General features: G+C 37.1%; 1 protein-coding gene across 1 annotated transcript in view; it reads left to right on the forward strand.

Annotated features, from left to right (window-relative positions):
• The window catches only part of dpyda (dihydropyrimidine dehydrogenase a), a 177,723-nt gene that overhangs the window by 64,877 nt on the left and 89,744 nt on the right, over positions 1-23,102 (forward strand). Inside the window, exons 10-13 of the mRNA XM_077245078.1 lie at positions 727-896; positions 4,530-4,740; positions 12,598-12,782; positions 17,051-17,266. Of these exons, the coding sequence (XP_077101193.1) occupies positions 727-896; positions 4,530-4,740; positions 12,598-12,782; positions 17,051-17,266 (782 nt within the window). The remainder of the gene's footprint in view (positions 1-726; positions 897-4,529; positions 4,741-12,597; positions 12,783-17,050; positions 17,267-23,102) is intronic.

Below are 23,102 nucleotides of genomic sequence, written 5' to 3' on the forward strand. Positions count from 1 at the left end.
GAACATCTGAAACTTTACAAGAATCTCAACAAAATGCTGCAGACCTTTAAGCAAATGCTTTTGGTAAAAGTGATATTTTTACACATGCAATATGATAATGCCATTAAACTAAAGGTGGCTGAATGCAGCCTTAAAAAGCAATTGTATTTAGTCTCAAGAAAGATTATTATGAATGATTTAGAAAAGAATCATAAAAAATAACATCTATTATACATTGATATCATTTGTATTATACTCATTTAGTAAAAATAATTATTTTTTATTAAAAGTAAATAGGGTTAATTTTGTCATGTTGTCTTTAAAGGCTAAATCAGTGGCCTGGCTTAAAATTGCTGGTCAAGTTTTCAAGATTTTTTAACCTCAGAGCAGCTGAACTGATTGAATCTGATAGTTATCACATGCTGAGATCACTATGTTTAATATAGGTGCAGCCACACTCATCAAATCTAAAAAATAAAAGCAGCACCACAACAGGTGTGGAGTATGAATTTACTGATACGAGGACATTTCCGGGAAAATATGAAATCATAAAAAAAAACAAAGTCGAAAAGATTAAGTGAACCAGGCTCTCATGGAAGCAGAATAATTTGATAGTGACATGCTGTGAGGCTTCGAGATGCAATTTTACAAGCAAGCATCTGCTGAACCGTTAACTGAGAATTGTTCTATAGTCAGAATTCATGTTTCTCTTTCTCACTCTTTCTTGTTCTCCTCTTCGGGTTTCAGGGATGTGTAGTTGTCAGTCAGCGCTGCCGGATCTGCGTGGTACCGTGATCGTTCTGGGCGCTGGAGACACGGCCTTCGACTGCGCTACTTCTGCCCTCCGCTGCGGCGCCCGCCGTGTGTTTGTGGTCTTCAGGAAGGGATTCACCAACATAAGAGCAGTTCCAGAGGAGGTGAGGAGAAAGGAAGATAATGCCAGAAAGAAGACTGAATATATTCTTGAAAAAAGTTGTCATCATTTGGTTTGATTTTTTATGTATGACAGGGATTTTACAACTTTCTGACAGACCTCCAAATATTCTGATTTCCCTTCCTTGAAATGTTTATTTATTATTTTTATGATGTAGCCTAATTTATTTATAGAAGTAAATGAATGCATAAATACGACAGTTGTTTTATTATTTTATTTTATTTTATTTATTTTAACACAATTTTGGATGCAGGAAGAATCCCTTACCTTTTTTGTATTCCTTTCTAGAGATGGTTTAAAATATAGTTTTCTGTTTACTGTAACAATTCACTTATTTTTTAAACAGAACTATAGAAAACTTCATTGTTGAGTTCTAATTGGAATTAAAATAAGTTTTTAATTCAGTTTTTCTTCTCGGACTTGGGCAAAAAATAGATTACAACTAGAAGAAGACCAAGGAAAGCAGAGAGCCGGGGAGAGTCAGGAAGTGAGAGAAAGAGAGTCAACATCAGGCAGCAGAGTGAAGCTTATTAATATTTGGTGTGAGAGAAGTGTGAGAGATTTATGAAGAGCTCTGTGAGAGTGTCCCCTCTCTCTAGACCACTGACACCGCTCCTAAGCCTTTCCACTCTCATTTATTGCAGACATGCCTTTGCTTTCAGGGGGAGATTACTGTCAATTGTCCTACTCACACACAGGGCTCTCTAGTGAGCTATATACCCGCTTCCAGACTGGTAATGATGGCAGCCAGCTAAACGTGTCATGATCAGCTCCATTTAGACAAAGCTGTGAAATATGTGCGTCAGATGTACTGAGGGAAGTTATTTTTTTCACCATTATGTTTTTGAGACTGGGCTAGGACAAAGTACCGGCCCATAAAGTTGTCTTTCTGTAAAAAAAAGTACACGTTGCTTGATGAAGTTCACAAAGTACAAATGAAATGCTAAGGTACAACTGTAAAATGTCATTTAAAAAAAGAAAAATGTTTTCCAAACAGGTAGCCCCGCCTCCAAAATCACACCATTGGTTGAGTCATAGCAAAGCAGCAAAAAAGCTTCTTTCCAATCAAAGTTGCTAATTTAAAGGGTCTAAAGGGAAGGCTTTTCATGTATTAATCACTTCTTTATTGTTAATGTGTGAACAGCTTGTAACGGAACTTAATAAAACGAGTCCCAGACTTCCTAGGTTGTCTATGAAAGCGTGTGGACTGATTTTTTTTACATTAAAATCAAAAGGATGTGAAGTTCACGCGAGCTCCAGTGAGCCTCTCTTCCGTTCATATGAAACGAATGCTTGTACAATGTTCAGGATAATGCCGAAAGAGCTCTTCTGGGGTGTGTTTCCCAAAAGCATCATTAGCAAACTAACGTCGCAAGTTCCATTGAATTTTGTTGGTAATGACGGAACTTGCATCCATAGTTGGCTTTGGGAAACTTTCTTGGCTTTCTGAATTCTACATAGCCCCTTTCACTTATGCGCAAAATTGGAATATTGCATAAAACATTAGTGAATAATGTTTCCATCCCATGTGTTCAAGAGTAACTTCTTGGGTAACTGCCGCAAAATATCTGTATGAAAAATCAAAGTTGCTGCAATCGGGGAAGTCACTGTGGCTCTTTTTCTGTGCGTCATAAATTACTTGCACCTCGGAGCGCACAGATGATGCGCAATAAATGCTGTCATGTTCTCTTGCATTCAGATGCCTGGTGTTTGCCAATGCAATTGTGTGAGACACTTCTGGGAGGTCATTATACCAAATCATTTTGATGACAGACTTTGTCTCAGGCATTTCAGATTAACACGATATTCAAGATATCCAATCACATCCTTTGTTGAGGCAAAGGCCACGTGAGTTTTTATGGATTTATTCAAAAAATGTGTTTCCATCATCGTCTTGTTGGATAAAAAAAAAAAATATATCCGCCTCAATTGAGCACATACGTTTTTATACACGTTTTTAGAAATTATTTGCATCTTTGCATCACCCAAAATTCACATTAAAATGCATTGATGGAAGCAGCTACTGTTTACACTATTCAAGTCTCACTTACAGCACATTTGAAAATGGACTTTGAAAGTATTTTAACATCAGAAAAATTACACACTTCACCTTCAAGTCTGATTCACACATTGTTCTTCACATCGCCCACCACATTAAGAAAAAATACGTTAAAGCGCAGTAATTATTCACATCTGTTTACACTCTCCAGTGAAGACCCTCGGCTAATACGGCCGCCATCATCTTCAACTCATTAGAGCTGTTTATAAGCGATATGAAGTTTAAGGCTCCTGTAGGCGTATATAATCAGAACAGAGTGCTCGATTGTGCACTGACGTGAACTGAGTCAATTTATGGAAACTTAGTAATAAGGAAATAGAATTGTCACCGCACGACTACATTCCTCCCACCGGCCCCCTCCGCAAAACTGGTGGGCTTCTTTCAGGTGATTCAGCCGCCCTTTTCTTCTGTTTTTTTTTTTTAATCGGAGAGAAAATCTGTATCTGAAAATCTGTCAACTTTCTGATGTGCTTCCACCAAGCCAAGACACACTTGATGTTTTTAGCGAGGTACACCGCTCTCATAATCACACGCTTCATTATCTCATGGCTGGATAAAAGACGTGACCTTTGTTGTTTGTTGCTATGTGCGCTTGCCGTTAACTTCGCACTTCAGTTCTAAGATCAGAAACATACTTAAAGGGATAGTTCACCCAAAAATTAAAATACTTTCATCATTTACTCACCTTCATGTGATTCCAAACCGGTTTGACTTTCTTTCTTCTGTGGAACATAAAATAAGATAATGTATGTTGAAAAATGTCTTACAATGCAAGTCAATGGGGTCCTTTTTTTTCTTCTTTTTGTGAAAAGTTTTGGGTCAGTGAGATTTGAATAAAAGAAAGAAATTAATACTTTTATTCAACATTTTTCTTTAGTACCAAATCAGCAGATTAGAATGATTTCTGAAGGATCTTTTGTGACACTGAAGACTTGAGTAATCATCACAGGAGTATATTATATTTTAAAATATATTATATTAAATTGTAATAATATTTCACAGTATTACTGGCAGTTTAAAAAAAAATTGCCGCCTTGGTGCGCATAAGAGTCTTCTTTCAAAAACATTCAAAAAAATGTACTGACCCCAAACACTTTTAAATGTTGGCATGCGTATATATTTTCAAGTTTTTTATAAGATGCAAATGTGTGGCCATCACTGTAAGTGTGCATTTCTCACGATTCAAGGGGGTGGTTGAGTTACCTTCAAATGTCTGTACCGTTGGATTTGTTGTAATTCAGTTAGCTAGCAATTATCTAAATGTAACTAATTTGCACAGCAAGATTTTTTTCAAACTAGCTCACTGCTTACTGCATACTGTGCTCTTCATGCTGTATACTGCATGCTATTTTTAAAAAAGTACTGTATGTGAAAGAGTAAGCATTATACAGAGATAATAATTTCAAACATTTCATGTCATATTTATTTCACTGTGTAAAATTTGTATTCTGAGACATTTCAGATATACAATGAAAAGATTTGTTATCTAGCTAGAATCTTTGTACATTTGTTTTGGGGCCTTAGAAAGTTTATGTGAATTGTAATATTTATGTTTAGATGGAGCTGGCCAAGGAGGAGAAATGTGAGTTCCTGCCCTTCCTGTCTCCACGTGAGGTGTTGCTGAAGGGAGGCCGGGTCCATGGAATGGAGTTCTGCCGAACCGAACAAACCGAATCGGGTCAGTGGCTGGAGGATGAGGAGCAGACCATACGACTGAAGGCCGACTATATCATCAGTGCTTTCGGCTCTCTGATGAACGACCCAGCAGGTACTGTATGTTTCTAAACACAAAGATAAACAGATAAACACAAAGTTGTCGTTAAAGTCAGCATGAAATGGAACCTGCGATAGTCTTTTCTTCCTTATTGTGACGCATATCCGAGTGAAACTGCTTCAAGTATAAGAAAAAATGTAAGGCGGGTCTTTATTTTGTCCATTTGGAATTGTTTGGATTGTTGAATCATTGTGGCTTGCTATTGGTAGATCTCATGTGAGTGACAGGTTGCCCCGCCCACACGCCAGTAAACACATCATCAGAGAAGAGAAGAGATGTCGCTGCAAGATGGAGAGGAATTTTGTTTATTAAATATTACGAATGGCTCATACATTTAAAAAAAAGAATGATGTGCACAGATAAAGCATTTATAATAAACACTGCAATATTCCATACAAAAACAAAGCTTTTTCATTTTTATTTCATGGTGACTTTAAATGTGTTTTTTTCCCCCAAGTAGAATCCTCCAGAATTTTTACATTTTAAAACAGGGTTGCTGCCTGTTTACTCATGAGGAATAGTTTTATTTTTCAGGATGCTTCATGTTGGGAATAGTCACTAGGTGTTGGAACAGACCTAATGTCTCACAGTAAATTTAGTGGTTCTAAACAGTGTTTGTGGATTGGACTCAGACTCATTATGCTGTAAGTAAACCCATCAGTGCCCTGAACTGATGCCATTTCCAAATGGACGAGGCCCATGTTGTTGGTGTTGTTTCAGGGATTTATTCGTTTGATTTAGGGTGAATTAGCTTGGCTGTCCTGCCGCACCAGTGTTCTCTGATTAAGTAGTGAAGTGTACAAGGGTAAATTTGACCAACTATCCCAGGCCCCTGCTAATCCACTCGCTTCTTATCACAGAAAGTCTGGAAATAAGTAGGTAAAGTTTGGGTAAGACTTAAGTTTGATGGTCCACTTTAGACATTCTACTAACTATTAGTAACTTTGCAACTACATGTGAACTTATTCCACCAACCTGAACCCTAACGTAACAGTCTACTAATACTCTAATTAGAGTTAGTTGAGATCTAGTTGCAAAGTTACTTTTAGTTAGGAGAATGAAACTACTATAAAGTGTAACCAAAGTTTGACCATCACATGCACACATACCTGTATACATACAAAGACAAATGTTTCATTATATTAACATAATATAATTGCGTATTATATTATGTAATATTATGAATCTAATAATTATTATACTATTAATTCAATTAATTTATAATTGAATAGTAAATGCAATATAATGTATTCTGTTATAATATTTAATTTAACTGAATATTGTAACAGAACACATTACTGGTCAGGGTTAATTGCTTTACAATTTACATATGGTACATGTTGACATTATTAAATAACTTTCTTTAATTAAGTCATTAACACAGTATAGATATAATATAATTTACATTGAACATTTATATTTATAAACATTATTTTGACACTTTTTCATGATCCCAATTGCAAATTTATTTACATTTTTTTATTTTATATCTCATAACTGTGACTATATCTCACAATTCAAAGTTTATATATATCTTTGAATGTCACAGCTGTAATATCACACAATGTTACTTTAGTTTTCATTTTAAACTTTATTTCACACTTTTGTAGAAATGGACATCCAAACCTTTTTTTTTTTTGCCAAACATCAACATTTCAAGGCAACACAGAGACTTTTTTAACTGATGTGTTGCTGTAATGGTGTTGATTGTATGTGTTTGTCTTGGATGGTAGTGTGGGGATGAATGGCTTAGAATGAGTTTGATGCTGTTACCAAATGGAAATCTTCTTAAAGCAGAAGTGTGAATGGATTAGCATTGAGCTCCTGCAGTCACCCTTGAGGGAGCAAACGCAAGTCATTACCCGCAGTTACAACCCCAAAATTATTCCTGGACGGCCTTAGTGACGTGATTACAGGGCGAAGAGAGAGACTGTGCGTCCATTAGAGTGAGAGTCACCAGCGCCAGAGTCACCATCTTCATTTCAACCGTATAATTATCTGTTCGCCAAGTCCCTGAACCGTGACCAATAGCAGTGTGCGAAATGCACTGCATTTATTTCGGCCGTTAATTACTGTGCTTGTTTTTAATTCTTTTTTTTCAAACAAATTTTAGGGTAATCCCTCTTGTAGACTGAAGCAGTTGTGCTAAATACAACCTAGTACTGATGGATATGGTCAGGTACTTGTGATCACAGCATGTCATTCATGTAGTTAAATGAACTCAGTTAACAGCTGATTAATAATCTAAATTGTTAGAATTCAATCATTTAATAACTGTAATCAGCAGACCTGCTAATTATTGGTGGGCTGCAGTATACAGTGTTCATGGCTGATGACAGACCAGAACTTTTTCTGCCATGAATTTGAAGTCCACTAATTAGATCACGCTGCTAAAGGGCAGACCCGCTATGATTTTCAATTAGGGTTGCATTAAAAAAAACAAGGTGTAATGTCACTGAGAGACTGTAGTTTCCGGACTCCAGAGCTGACTGGAGATTACATGAATTCATGATAATGAGATTCATCCAACCCATGCTATGAGTTTACTCACTGACCAGCCTGCAGTAACACAACAAACTGTCTCAAACTAAAGCCCGCTGTTTCATCAACTCCAAACAATACATGCTTTTATGCCTATCAAGAACAGATCTGGTGCAAAAGCCAGTGAGAATTATTTTGGTTATAGAGTACCATTCAAAAGTTGCTAGTGTGTAATATTTAAAAAGAAAACGTTTTTAAAAGAAGTCTTTTATGCTCACCAATGCTGCATTTCTGTGATAAATACAGTAAAAACAGTGATATTGCGAAATATTATTGCAATTTAAAATAACTTATCTGTTTTCATATATTGTATAATGTAATTTATTCTTGCCATGCAAAGCTGAATTTTCAGCATCATTACTCCAGTCTTCAGTGTCACATGATCCTTCAGAAATCATTCTAATATGGTGATTTGCAGAAAAAAAATGTTTTTATCATCAATATTTAAAACCGTTGTGTTGCTTAATGTCTTTGTGGAAATCATCATACTTTTCTGAAGACTCTTCTTTTGTAACATTACTGTAATTTTTGATACATTTAATACATTTTTGTTAATACATTATACAGCTCTGGAAAAAATTAAGAGACCCTATGCAAAATTATGTTTCTCTGTTTTTAATATTTATAGGCATGTGTTTGGGTAAAATTAACATGTTTTGTTTTATTCTATAACTACTGACAACATTCTACCAAATTCCAAATAAAAATATTGTCATTTAGAGCATTTATTTGCAGAAGACGAAAACTGGTCAAAATAACAAAAAAAATGCAGTGTTGTCAAACCTCGAATAATGGAAGGAAAACAAGTTCATATTCATTTTTAAACAACACAATACTAATGTTTTAACTTAGGAAGAGTTCAGAAATCAATATTTGGTGGAATAACCCTGATTTTCAATCACAGCTTTCATGCGTCTTGGCATGCTCTCCACCAGTCTTTCACGTTGATGTGACTTTATGCCACTCCTGGTTCAAAAATTCAAGCAGCTCGGCTTTGTTTAATGGCTTATGACCATCCATCTTCCTCTTGATCACATTCCAGAGGTTTTCAATGGGGTTCAGGTCTGGAGATTGGGCAGATGACTAGGTGTTGGAAAAAGCTGAAGATTGATGATCTGTGTATATATATATATATATATATATATATATATATATATATATATATATATATTTGAATTAAGATTATTCTTTAAACCTAATGACAACATTTATTTTTGTCTTCAAAACTAATTGCAGTCAATCAGCATAAACATTCGCCACGTGAAACTTTTCAGTCAAGTGTGCCCATGGAATTTGAATTGAGTAATTTCCAGCTCTGGATAAGTATATTTGCATTTCCAGACTATCCCCCCTATTCAGTTTTCAAAAATAAAACATTAATCATTTCTGAAAATGCAAAAAAATTGATCATACAAGCAGAGTCTTAATCATAACATAACTGAATGAATGGAGTACCATTCGTGTTAAATATGTTCTGAAAAATCTACAGAGAGGTTTTGTAGTTGAAATCGAAGATGTGTCGGGACCGTGTATATTTATAATGCATTATATGTACAGGCTTCACAGAAAGCATTATTACATATACATTTATTCAGCAAACATCACAGCAATGCAGTTATGCCTTTACATTTTGCCCCTTTTTGGTCCTATAATTTCTTCATTTTTCCTGCGTGATTGTCCTCACCTTGAATTTAGCACCTCTGGTTCTTTCGTAAGTATTATTAGCACTATACAATGTCTGACCTGCTCACAGCATCTGTGCAACATGTTAAACATCAGGCAATGTCTGCTCAGCAGGAGAGGGTTATCATTATTAGCAATTAGTCTACAAGGTTAATTAAAACACACCAAATCACCTCTTAGCAGGAGCAGGAAATGGTGTACTTGACCGAAAGCCAGCTATTGTAATTTTGCCTATTGAATAATAATTTTGAGGAGGTTAGAGGTAGTTGTGTGTGCAGCTGTCTTGTCTTTTTCGTACATTCCTGTGTTCATCTCGGCCCCTATTTTTGTTTTATTGTCATCTTAGTGTACTTTCTACATTTCAGATATTGCGTTTTATAACACAAGCAACTGCCTCAGTTCCGTCCCGGACGCACCTTCACTTAGTTGTGCAAAAAAATGCTGAGGGATGGTGTTTTTTTTTTCATCTGTGTTCTTTCATTTAGGAAATATGAATTACTTGCCCACTCAAGTGCCTCGTCAGATTGGTCTGGCCACGGCCATCGAGGGCTGGTACCAGAACAGCTGACATGGCTAGAAAAGTTGGCTGGTAATCTAGCGGGCCTGCCCACTGGAGCTAACAGATGATTTGATCCCTCGCCACACTTGGCTGTTTTTTCTTCCCCCCATCTCTTCTTTGTGGAGGAGAAGGGCTGGATTGTGATGGAGTGTTCTGTACCCAGCTCCTGTCACTCCAGCCAAGGCTCCGCCCCCATCCACCCGGTCGCCGAATATTCAAACATCAGCATTCCATTAATCACACTCCATCCGTGGTAATGAGGCCGCTTGCTTTCTCCTGCACTACACTGAACAGCAACTTGCATTTGAGCTCGACACAGTCAAAAAAAAGGCTTTATACACTGAAACATCAGTAAATTAGAACAGATTGAGAATAATTGAAATCTTGTCATTATTTACTCATCCTCATGCCATTCCAAACCGATATGACTCTTATGCTTTTGCGGAAGTTAAACAGATGTATTGCAGAGGGGATTGTCAAGCTCCAAAAATTACAAAAATGCACCATAAAAGTGGTTTATATTCAAGGTCTTCTGTAGTCATATGATGTGTGAGGACTAGACCAATATTTAGTTTGTTTTTTTATGAAAAATCTGTATAGCTCTCAAATCCCATTTTGGGAGTGAACCACTGCTTGTAGTAAAGTGATAAGTACAGTTTATATTAATCATATTAATAGACATCAGTATTAATTAGTGATGATATTTGGCATCAGCCCTCGTCTAATAACAAAAAACAAACAAAAAACATTTATGAATGCATGTTATGTAAAGCAAGTCTTGATTTAATTTCAAAAGTTCTGAGCATTACATATGCTGTATGCTGCCTAGATATTGTTCGGAAACAAACAAAAAAAGTCATTTTAAAGTTCCAGGTTCCAATGAAATGAAATGAAAAAAAATGTAATATATATATTAAATACAATTAAATGAAATAAAACAATAATAAAACAAAAAATAATATTAAATTAAATTAAAACTTGATGTGGGCAATTCTTCTAAAAATATTTTTTTTGTTTCACATGTTTGGAAATGCACAGAGCGAGTAAAGGATGACATAATTTTTAATTTTTCTGTGAACTATCCCTTTAAATTTTATTTAACCCAGTGTATTCCTTGATTTGATTAACAAGAATTAAAATGGTTTGTACTAACTTACTACCAACTAACTAAAATATGTGCCATTGTAGCAGCGACCAATGGGAAGTCACTCTGATGGAATGAGGTACTATCCTATAGTGTGCTGGTCTGCAATCCCCGTCCTCTCCTTTATCCAGTGTGGATTCCTCTGCTTAATGGACTCTTGCAATTTGCATCTGTCAGTGAGGAGAATGCCCATGGGTAGAGTGTGTGGAGTAGAGAGAGAGAGCGAGTGAGAGAGAGTTGCTGCTTTACTTAAGAATGATCTCTGAGGGCTATGAGAGGCCTGACACACTCTACTAGCTCTCCAGAGCGGACAGGAGAGAAAGAAAAACAACTCACTGTTAATGTGTGTGTGTGTGTGTGTGTGTGTGTGTTGAAATAGGATAAGTAAGGCTGTTGAAGAGGTCTAGGCAATTGCAGAGAACTCTAGACATTACAGGGAGATAAAGGGGGAAAAATAATAGAGAAGAAGAACAAGAAAAAGTGTTGACGATCAGGATACCAGGCACAGTGTCAAGTGAAGGAGCCAATCTCTCTTCCTCTTTGTCTTTGAACTGACCTGCCAGCCTACTTTGTTCTTAACATCACTTCCTGTCAGCCGGTCTCTTTAATCGCCCGCAAGAAAATCGAAAGCTTAGTTATGAGGAGGAAGAGGAAAACTCAATTTGTTGTTACTTAGAAGTATTGGTTTGGCTCTGGTGTTTGGAGTTTATACACAATTTCAAATTTTGAATGTTTGGGAAATTTGATTGTTGGTGTGTATTTTTGTTGCTGTCTGTTATTAAAGGGGACATATCATGGAAAACAGGAAATAAAAGGTTTCGATATACTGTGTAAACAGACACGGTCACAACGCTAATGTCCTCCTCAGGGCATCATAACTGTTTATTAAAAATAATATTTAAATATCAGGAACCATCATGGATGTGACTAATATAATATAATATAATATAATATAATATAATATAATATAATATAATATAATATAATATAATATAATATAATATAATATAATATTCCACCATAAATTAGTGATTACAATCCCTTTGTTTGTATGTTGGGGGTAGACTTGCTGACTGTTACAATTTAAAATTCATAAAATACATACGTTATGTTGTGTTGTGGTGTGTTATGTTATGTATTATGATGTTATATATTATTGTAAAAGTTTGCAATAATTTATTGCTACATATAGATTTTTACCATTTCAGGTTCACATTAATTAATAAAATTCTTCCTTGGATGATAACATTCTGTCATTTGTGATTATTTAGCAACATAAATAATCCGATATACAGCTGACTTTTTAACTGTATAAGGAGAGAGAAGAGTTTCATTTGTCCTTAGTAATCCTCATAATGTGCAATAAATCTTGGGCCTCCTGTCCTTAGATCTGTATTTGGAATTTTCTTCATTGATAAATGTAGGACGCAGTGCATGCCGAGCAGCCGTGCCTTTAGAAGATGGATGGTGTGTGTTCAAGAGAGAGGAAGGCTGGTCATTTCAGAATGTAGATCAGTTTGACAGAGTATCTTCCTGCTAACGTTACTAACAGTGAATGAAATGCACCAGGAGATGTTACATTAAGCTCGCAAAAAGAAAAAGAAACGCCACTGGGGAGGGGGGAACTCTTGCCATTTGTCTTGTCAGTGACTTCATATTATTTTCTTGCCATTTCCAGTCTATCAGGTTTGTCTTTTTCCGCAGGTCTTTTTCCATGTTGCCTCTTTCCTCTCATGAATTTACCCTTTCCTTTATCAGTTTTTTCTCTCTCTCTCTCTCTCTCTCTCTCTCTCTCTCTCTCTCTCTCTCTCTCTCTCTCTCTCTCTCTCTCTCTCTCTCTCTCTCTCTCTCTCTCTCTCTCTCTCTCTCTCTCTCTCTCTCTCTCTCTCTCTCTCTCTCTCTCTCTCTCTCTCTCTCTCTGCAGTGATCGAGGCCATGGCTCCCATCAGGTTAAACAGATGGGGGCTTCCTGAGCTGGACCCAGAGAGCATGCAGACTAGTGAGCCGTGGGTGTTCGCTGGGGGCGATGTGGCCGGTCTGGCCACTACCACAGTGGAAGCAGTCAATGATGGGAAACAGGCCTCCTGGCACATGCACAGATACTTACAGGTACTTTTCAGGAATGAAGTTAAAGGAATAATGCGCCCAAAAATGAAAATTGTCACCCACGTGATGTACCAAATCCATTACTTTATTTCTATGGTGATGTTTTGCACAATACCTGACCTGCTATTTTGCATATAGTGAAAAACCCTGAAAAATGAACCATAAAAGCATTGTGACCTCCATATGACTCACTTTAAACGAGATCACGAGATGCACATAAACCAATGACGTTTGACATTATTCATGTACAATCTGCTGCTTGTGCCACAATGTTTAAGTGCAAATAAGATTGGAAAGCTTTTAAGGGGCCTGTTTTCTGCAAAAAAATATAACTTGTTTTACATCTTTGGGTGTATGACTTCAATAGGCAAATATGAGATGAATGTGACATGGTTCCTTTTTGTTCTGTTTGGAGCCTGATACCTCTGTACATATTCACTTTTTTATGGAAAAAGCCATGCTTTTGTGTTCCACAAATATTTAGTTATATATATCACACGTTTTTGGAACGCCATGAAGATAAGTAAAAGATGACTATGTATTTTTAAGCAAAATAACCCTTTGAGGTGAGGTTATCCAAGATACACACATAATAATTAGGTAATAATGCCATTTATAATAATTTGCTGTCCCTGCTGTGAGATGTCATGTCAGCTGCCCAAATGACAATATTTTGAGATCTGGCATTGTAAACACACACCCAAGTTCATTTCCTCGACACATTCACATTTGGAAACACTTGCTTTTGTGCTGATGAGACCGAAGCAGATGTTGCCCTGATTATGTCCCGTGTTAAGATCACAAAACCCAATGGAAAAGGAGGATTTGGAGTGCTGATTAATTATGTAGATGAGAGATTTACATGCGCTCTACAAAGAGTGAGCTGTGACACCGCTGGATACAAAAGCCTCTCAATATGAGTATGTTTATGAGTAATCAGAGCACAATAAGGAATAAATTAGCATTATAGCGGGCGGTAGGACAATGGTCTTCCTGTGGCTTCATGCGGCAGAGCCGCTCGCCGGGGCCACACAGCGAGAACGCTGTTCCGCACAGGATTATTCCGTAAATCTCACCTCAGAGGCACTGGTAATGCACGGTTGTTCGGCTTAATTAGTTTGCTACTAGCAAAGTAACTGTGGAGAGTGAAGGAGGGAGGTCAGGGAGGGAGAGAGAGCACTTCGGATTGTCCCGTTAGCTGAGCCAGATCAGCCTAGGCTCCTGAGAGGGGCTTATAGGGGCCCCCTGACTGTCTTACACACACACACACACACATGCAGACTGAAACCCTGCAGAGACAGCAGTAGCTGTTCATGCTGCTAAACCCATCAAAACCATGCACCAATAAAACCATCAGAATCCAGGCAGAAATTAAAGAGCCATGACATGTATTATGTAATTATGTAGATATATGTGACAAAACACTGACTGTTTGCATGACTATATGACAGTTTACTCATGGGTAGATACAAAAGGAGGCCGTGCATGGGTGAGTGTTTTGCTTTTTTTTCCATTGCAGATTACTTTAAATTAACCTTGTTCACTTTACACACATTCCTTGTCATATTGTACATAGTCTCAGACTCAGACTTCGCACACAATAAATGGGAAACACTCTGGGAGTTTCAAAGTCGTCACCTGATTGGTTGTATTCTGCGACATGCGTGTCTTAATAGACTTATTAGAGACTAATTTTTTATTAAAGTTGATAAAAAATAACCAAAACCTACATTTAAAACATGCACTAATAAGCACTTGTATTCACATGACTGTGGACAACTTTTTGACATTTGTAAAGCATTTAATTTGAGCAGAATCATGAAGCCATTGGAAATCTGACCTCTACCATATTAGCACTAAATTCTAAGTAAATGGTCTGTCTAATGTCTCGTTGAGTGCTTTAAGACGTAAGGGGTGAAGCTCCTGAAGGTATTTGACCTCAATATGGGGGAATCTCACGGTTAAGTGCAGCTCTTCTCCAGCAGTGCTGGGTCAGCGAGGGGTTAATAGTGAGTCCATGTCTGTGGCCAGAGCAAAGCAGAGATAACTGTTTATTTGCTGATGAAATTACCATGTGTAGTGTTCAAGGGAAGGCAACATATTGCGTTGCTGTTTTTTACGGTAATGGACCACAGCTGAGGGAACGAATAGAGTCATTTGCAGAAAGATTGCAAGACTAATATAAGAATAGCTCTCAGATCAGTTTAAAAGAAGTCCCACCTGAGAGCTCTGAGGTGTGTTCATGTACTTGTCCCTGGGCATTTAATATTACTCATGTTTTTATATTCGTTTTATGCGACTCTCAATAAAATAAACTCTTGAAGGAAATAAAAGTGCTTGCAAATAGAAAAATAGTAGTATTAGCTGAGTTTTTAGCCTTTCTTTCAGTTATTTTGCTGTTGCTGACTGTCGATGGTCAAATACATGCAAGGACTACATGACCAATCACAATAGAGTGCAACAGTGACCACCCACTTTTGTCAGAGACCTTGGTTGCGGAAGTTTTTTTTACTATTCATTTTTCCCCAAAGGGATTTAAAAAAAAAAGTCTTCATTAAAGAGTTATAGCCATGTACCAAGTTACATCACAACATTACAAACTTTGATTTCTAAAAATCAGACAAAAAACAAAGGTGCAAGACTGTGTACTTAATGGTATTATTCTTTGCAGAATCAATGTATACATGTAGTTTTTCCATTCTGGAATTCTGCTATTGAACATGATTATTTACCAAAAAAAGTTTAAATAATGTGTGCTGATGGCTTCAACAAAAGCATATACCATCGATTAACAGCCTCTGAGCTTACAGTAGGTCTGACTCTAAAGGTTTGTAAGTTATCGTTAAAAACCAATTGCCGTATCGAGAAAATAAATGGACATTTTTATTTCTGGAACCTGTTGCACTTTATTCACTATGCAAATAGATTTGAGAAATAACCCATCTTAAGTCAGGACCATAAGTATATATTCTTATTCATCTTAAATTTATTACATAAAATTTACAAGCCCCTTAGCTTACCTAAGAATGAAATATGAATTTATTCCATCTGTTGAAATGACAAAAAACGATATAAATGTATAAGAAAAGTGATTCACATGAATCATGGCCTACAGCTTCTTCTGAAGTCATACAACAGCTTTGTATGACCAACAGATTGAAATGTAATGTTCTGATTCCCTGAAAATTGCGCTAGTTTTTATTGGTTCATGAGTCATTAAGCAGTGAATCATTCTTTAAAGTCAAAATTGTTCAGGGAATCATTTAATTCAGTTCACATAACTGCTGTGAATGATTCCTTAATGAATGAACTCAGTAATCTCAGTGTTCACTGTGGTGAACAGACCACTGAAGGGTATAGCAAAGTTAAGTTTGGTCTGTTGAACTATCACACAAACCTATCTTGTTTAGAATTTATATCGATTACTTTTATGATCATTTTATGCTGCTTTTTGAAGCTTGATAGTTTTGGTCCATTTTCTTTGTTATTGCATGTAAAAGTCAACTAACACAGTCTTCAGAGCTTTTCTTTATGTGTTCCTCAGAAAAAGAAAGTCATAGAGCTTTGGACCGACATGTTGAATGTGACAGATTATTTGATGTGCAAAATCATTCCTCAAATGATCATTTTGTTCTTAAATCTTAGATGCTAATTACCTAAAGTGCTTCTGGAAAAAAAGAAAAACCAATAGCATATCATCTGCCAAAGATCTATCTGGTGTACAAAGTGTTTGACAACTCCAGCACATCCGTCAGGGCCCGAGTGAGTTCAAGAACGTCCCTCGGCAGTGTTTGTCTCCGGATGTTTCTCTCGCTATCTTCCTCTCTCTCTCTCTCTCTCCGTGACGAGGCCTCTCTGTGGATGATGTGGGCTGTCATGTTCCTGCTCTCGTTTTCTCTTCACTCGACACCCCCTCGTTCATTATGCGGCTGTGACATCACCACAAGGGCAATCATACGTGTTTGATAAACGTGAGGCTCATTAGAGAGAGAGCTGATGTATGACTGCTGTTTTCTGCTTTTGTGCCACGATGTGAAGAGATAAACAATGCTGCACACAAACACACTCAGCAATCTCACACGATCATTGTAGCCTTAAATGCACACGTGTGGCGGACCACAACACCAGAGTAACCTTCAGAAACGACCGTGAGCTTTCCGCTGGGAAAGCTCAGAGCTTTGTCTGTGTGAATGCATATTATTTTCCTTCTCATAAAGTTGGAAAATGCCTTTGAAGTCTTACACGTGTGCTGTGATTGTTTGTGGTTACAGTCCATCTTCGGGCTGGCGGTCAGCGGTCCGGCCCAGCTGCCCCTCTTCTACTCGCCCATAGACACGGTGGACATCAGCGTGAAGATGTGCGGAATCACATTCCCCAACCCGTTCGGGCTGGCCAGTGCTCCACCCACCACCAGCGCCGCCATGATCCGCAGGGCCTTCCAGCAGGGTTGGGGTTTCGCCCTCACCAAAACGTTTTCATTGGACAAGGTACTTAGCAAGAACTGCACACACACATAATGCTAACCAAACTATAGTGGTTTTTCATTTTTATATTTTCAGAAGAGCCGCAAAGTTAAATCTTATTGCGCAGAGTTTGCTTTTTCATATGTCTGAGTTTTCTATATGTATGGAAATTCACACTTTGGGCAGTCACGTGACTACCATGGATACCTGGCGGGCAACAAACGCTGACAAAATGACGACAAACAGTGGCCAGCCGGGGGAATTGCAGCCTTGCTTATTTCCAATACTACAATCAATTATATAGTGAGGCTATTTTGTTTCCATAGCACATTAACAAAACGTTTAATGTCAGTAATAACACTAAAAACAATACAATTACTAAATATTAATAATATCACTAAAATGATACATGATATATATATGTGAAAATCAAAAGCAGCTTAAAAAACTAAAAAACTAATTTTTTACTGTCATTAATGTAAGTCCACAAGAGAAATATTAAGCCAGTAAATTAAGATTAAGTCGCTATGCCGTTATATCCATCGTCGTCTCTGAGAGAATGCGGTGGTAATGCAGCGACAGATGCTGAAAGCTCAGTTCGTTTCTACTTTCACATGCATGTTCTTAACCTGATTATGATGAATAATAGTGCATCCAACCGCACAACAACTATCTGGCATGTCGTTTACACCTCAAAACACCAACTTTTGTATATTAAAACTGGCGACGTCCTGGCAAGATCTTTGATTAGTTTACTGGGTTTCGTTGCTAGAGAACGACGTTCTTGCCCGCCAGCCAGTACTTGTGACGTCACGTGCAAAGTATGAATTGTCATATTCATTTTTTGGAGAGTAATTTAAAAAAAACATTTTTTTGTATTTTTTTTGTATTTGTATTTTTACATTTTATGTTATTTTAAAATCAGTTTGAAACAGTATTATTTAATAATATAGTAATTGAGTAATATGTATAACATACGTATAAAGTATTTATATACTAGTATAGCTTTTTTTTAATTTTCCGTTTTCATTTTAATTAGTTAATTTGCTGTTTAAAGTAATTTACTTTAATTCAGTTTGTTGTCAAGTTTTTCATCTAATATTTTTATTTAATTTAATTTGAGCTTTTAATTTACAAAAAAAATAAAAAAAATTTAGTTAACAATCACAAGACTGGTTTGAAAATACTTGTGTAAATTATCTGGTTTGAAATATATCTGTGTTCTCATTTAAAATTTTTATTTAAATACTGGCCTTGTCTTTGATGTTTTTTCTCAGATTCTTTTGGAGAATTAAACATGAACACATATTAAATAATTGATGACACAATAAGAGCGTTGATCTGTAGCATCAAGGTGAACATGAAACAGAATTCACTATTTTCGTACCCCTTTTATATGCGTTATAATATTTCCATTTGATTTAATGAGAAACAAATGTAGGAATGTTTGTCAAGACATTAAATATGTCAAAACATTAAAAAAAGTTAACTTTAGACAAAATCAGATCATTTGGTCTTGGATGAATTTGATAAGAACTGTTTGATTTCATATTGAAATTGCTTTGATTGCAGGCTGCGATGTCTTGACAAATGTGAGCCCTGATTTGAGATCTCTTCTGAAACTTTAGAGGAGACACGTGATATTATTGAGGCTTATGAAGAAAAATCTTAAAAGCATGATAAAAGCATTTGCACTCCATTTAATCACATTTAGAAAAATCATGAGAGATCTCATTCGTATTCTTGCTTTCCTTCGTGTTTCATCCAATCTCTCAGGTAACAATTTCATTATATTTTTACAAGACTTTCATTAAATGTAATTAAAGAACAGAATCTGTCGAGAGAAAGGTGATATGACACCGTGACAGATGTTATTCTCTTCTCTGTCTTTATTCTGTGCTTAAAGCTATTTAAGTGTGATTATGAATTGTTATGATTATAAATGTTGTCACTAAAATGAACATAAACTCAAACAGTTTTAATTATTCTTACTTTTCTTTTTCAATGTTAAAGACTCAAACTTATAATTGGAAAAAAAAAAAAATAAAGTTGCAATTCATAAACACATTTTTATTAACTTTAAATATTCTCTCTCTTTTATTAGCAATGTCAGTATTAATCAGGAACATATGTTTGTTCAGTGTTGGCTGCCTTCCACTCATTAGCAGCACTAGGGATATTAAAAGAAAATAAATAAATGCTAAAAAAAAACTAGATTAAAAATAAAAGGCAAGCATTCAAACCCATGATAGATATCACTATAGTAACGCAGCGAGTTCCATATGCTACTGACAGGAGGCAGAAGCGGGGAAGATTGAGTCAAATTGTTTATTCCGACCCATGGTCCTCGGCACTCGGCTGATTTCAGACAGTGAGGGACAGCATGAAAATGATGTTTCTCCTGCTCTGATGTGTGAGTGAGTGATGTAGCTGTTCCTGTTTTATAGACGCCTGTCACCTGCCTCCATTTCTGCTTTTATAAACTGTGCGCCGGCCCTTCAGAAAAGGTCAGCTTTTTATTTCCAGAGACAAACGGCGGTGGGAGGGAAGAGGTGTCTCGAAACGTTACAATAGAAGCTGGATATTGCGCCGGTGCGGTTTACCTTGGGAGCTCGGTGCACCATCTGGATGTTTTTCTTAAAGATCGCATTATCTTCCCGCTCTGACAACCTCCTTTCTTGCCTAAGAGAGAGGAAGTGGACGGCTGTCGGTCGCCCGCAAAGTTGTCTGTGCGAACTTCCTTGCTCGAATGGATCCCCGCCACATTCTCTTCCGAGTCCTGCTTCACTCTTGACATTTGTAGATGCCAGATTGGGCTGTAATATACTGTTGCATCCGTCGCCCGCCAGCATATGCCGAAATACCACCTGATATCTCTGTAAACAGAAATCATATTATTCTTTATTGTGTGCTCAGTGGGGAAGATTGTAAGGGGGCTTTTCTTTGGGGAAAAAAGATAAAGAAGTTCTTAATGTCAATATGAATGAACAGCCGCTACGCCGCTATCACCCGCCTTAAACACAGGGGATTTCTCTTTTTTTAATATCCTGTGCTTTTTTTTTTTTCATCGGTGGCCCCCCTATCGCAACATTACCGGCTTATGCTATTGATAGAATTTGAGATGCTCAGAGGATTGTCTACAAATATGAGAATCTTCACGCTTCTGGCTCTCATTGCTTGTGCTCGGCGTCGCTAATTAGCTTGCTAGCGTGCTAGACCGGTGGAGAACTGCCTAACAAAGCTCTGTGACCGTTAATTAGGATTAATGAACTGTATGGCATATGAAAACGTGTTGTTTTCTTGCTCCTCGCTTGAAAAAGAGGGCGAGGGATTTTGTCTTCTGCACGATCCGTTGGCCCTATATCCATTTTTCACGAGCCACTTTTTTGTTGTTGTTGAATGCATCACACCAATTACAGGACTGTTAGATATGTGATTGATACATTTGGTCTAATTATGGAATGAGAGAAGAATTCGCAGGCTACCTTCAAGGGCCGAGGCCGAGATACAAAGGCAACTGGGCCCAATTAGCTTTTTGACTGGTCAAGTCTGGTTAAGTCACACCTGTAATTGGAGCTAACCTGATTAATGGCAAATGTGCCAGTTTTCCGCCAATCAGCACACCAAATGAGGCCTGTAGGTGCTAGTTTTAGCCATTGGCTTATATACTCGTGCACTAGTAGTTGGTCTTTGTGTCTTTCACGTGAGAAGAATAAGGAATGATTGCTGTTGACTCGCTACTCTTCCGCCCACCACAGAAAGCTCTTAAACTTTATCTTACGAAACTTTCTCTGCACATCAGTCTATTCTTGAACATGCCTTCTCACCTCAGCGTGGGAGGATTTAGTGGGCAAATCTGAATGAAGTAAATATGAAGACGTATTAAGACGGATTCTCAACTTTTTAACCGCAGTTGAAACAAAAGAAATTGCATGGGGAAGCCGGCCCATTTGTGCACACACACACACACACACACACACACACACGCGTGCGCACACATTTACTGTACTTCTCAGATCGAGGTTTTTAATTTAATGAGAAATGTTGGATGAAGCTCCATGGTAACACAGTTGAAGTGTGATGTGTCCCATCACTCCACCGCACACACTGTTCACTTTCTCTCTCAGCATCAACGGAATGGCTTTATAAGTCTCTCTGCTAATTAGCGACCAGGATTTAATCAACTGCAGCATTTTTTATCAAGAACAGAAAGGTTAAAGGTCACGAATCTCATGCGCGCACTCACAATACACGCGTCCACACCCTCTTACGGTTTGAGTGTTTAATAGGTAGCACTAGTAATGTGTAACTCTGTAAATGAGTGTTTCGTGTGCTAAAGGGCTACAGGTCTGAGGGTGTGATAATGAGATGTTCTGTTGGTTTTGTTCTCATCAAGCGTGTATCTCACTGCTTAGACTCTGTCTGCTGTGAAAGGGACTTGATTTTTTATTTATTTACATACAATATATGTTTCTTTTCTGACATGGATCTGCCATGTATGATTGATTGTAAGGAGAAACAGGTTTAGTTGGGTTGGTGTAAAATAAAACTAATTCTGTATCTGAAAAGTCAACCCATTTTATTGTTGTAATGTCCAATAAGCAAATCCAGTCATATATATTAGTAGTAGTACTATTTATATTTATTTATTTTTGTGAGTAGGATTAATTTGATTACACTTTCAATTTTATTTCATGAATAATTTGACTTTGAATAGAATTTTTATATATTTTGAAACGCCTCTATTGAAGAGCTTTTTTTTTTTTTTTTTTTTTTTTTTGCTTGATTAAGCGCAGAAAGGTTCATATGAATGTGTTAAATGAAGAGAAAAGAAACATGTCTATTAATTTTTCTGCACTAGTACTAAGGAGAGCTGTTTCAGTTCCTTTAGAGCGCTCGCTGTAGCTGGAGATTGGCACAACCCAGCATGCACTGTATTCAGGCTCATTTCCATTTCACACCAGCAGGAGAGAATTCTGGGATGGGGTCCCTTGAGAGTATTTGGAAGTGACACAGCCATTTCTGCACTTCTAGCTCTGTGACAGAGTTAAAGCGGAGAGATGGATAGCCTCCCGTAGCTCCATGCTGGCCTGCTGTGAAGAAAGAGAGAGAGAGAGAGAGAGAGGCTAGCACAACTCTATTGAGGGTTCACACACACACGCACGCTTAACAAAGCTAATTAACGGTGCTTGATAAAGCTGATACCGATATACAGTGTGCATGATGGTCATATAATGCAGATATATTTCATCATATAGTTTAACATGGCAAATAAGATGTAGGCAAATTTGGTGTTTTTTTTTCTATAAAATATTTTGGGGGAAAAACATGTATAAAATTACCAGGTAGAATGTAAGATTTATTTTACTTGCTACAATTAATAGAGATAATCTCAAAATGACCAAATATGGGTGGATACTGTACATTCATCTATAACCATGTCATCACATATGATTTTTCACTTGGCTAACAGATTTTATTTTATTTTTAAATGAAAAATGTCACAGTCACTAGGCAGAATGACAAATGTCTTTTAACTCTTTCCATGCCATCGATGGAATTTTCAGTAATTTATGACAGCACTTCCCCGGCATTGACGGAATTTTCCTAAAATCCATGTTTTCACTGTTATACAGTAGGGGGCGCTATCGCATATCTTCTGAAAGAGTACATAATCTCTGGATCAAAACACTTGCAAAGAAGCAGCAGAAATAAGCGATAGAAGCATTGCTTACGCACATGTAAACTAACGTGATCATCACCATTAAACAGCATATATATATCAAAACTGCCTAACATTGCAGAATGAAATGTCGACCCAGGAAGAGGTATTGGACTGTGAAGCTTTGGAGGTGCTGAT

Source organism: Siphateles boraxobius, unplaced genomic scaffold (assembly GCF_051911475.1).
Source record: "Siphateles boraxobius isolate OS27281-9 unplaced genomic scaffold, OSU_SipBor_1 26, whole genome shotgun sequence".
NCBI classification, from domain to species: Eukaryota; Metazoa; Chordata; class Actinopteri; order Cypriniformes; family Leuciscidae; genus Siphateles; species Siphateles boraxobius.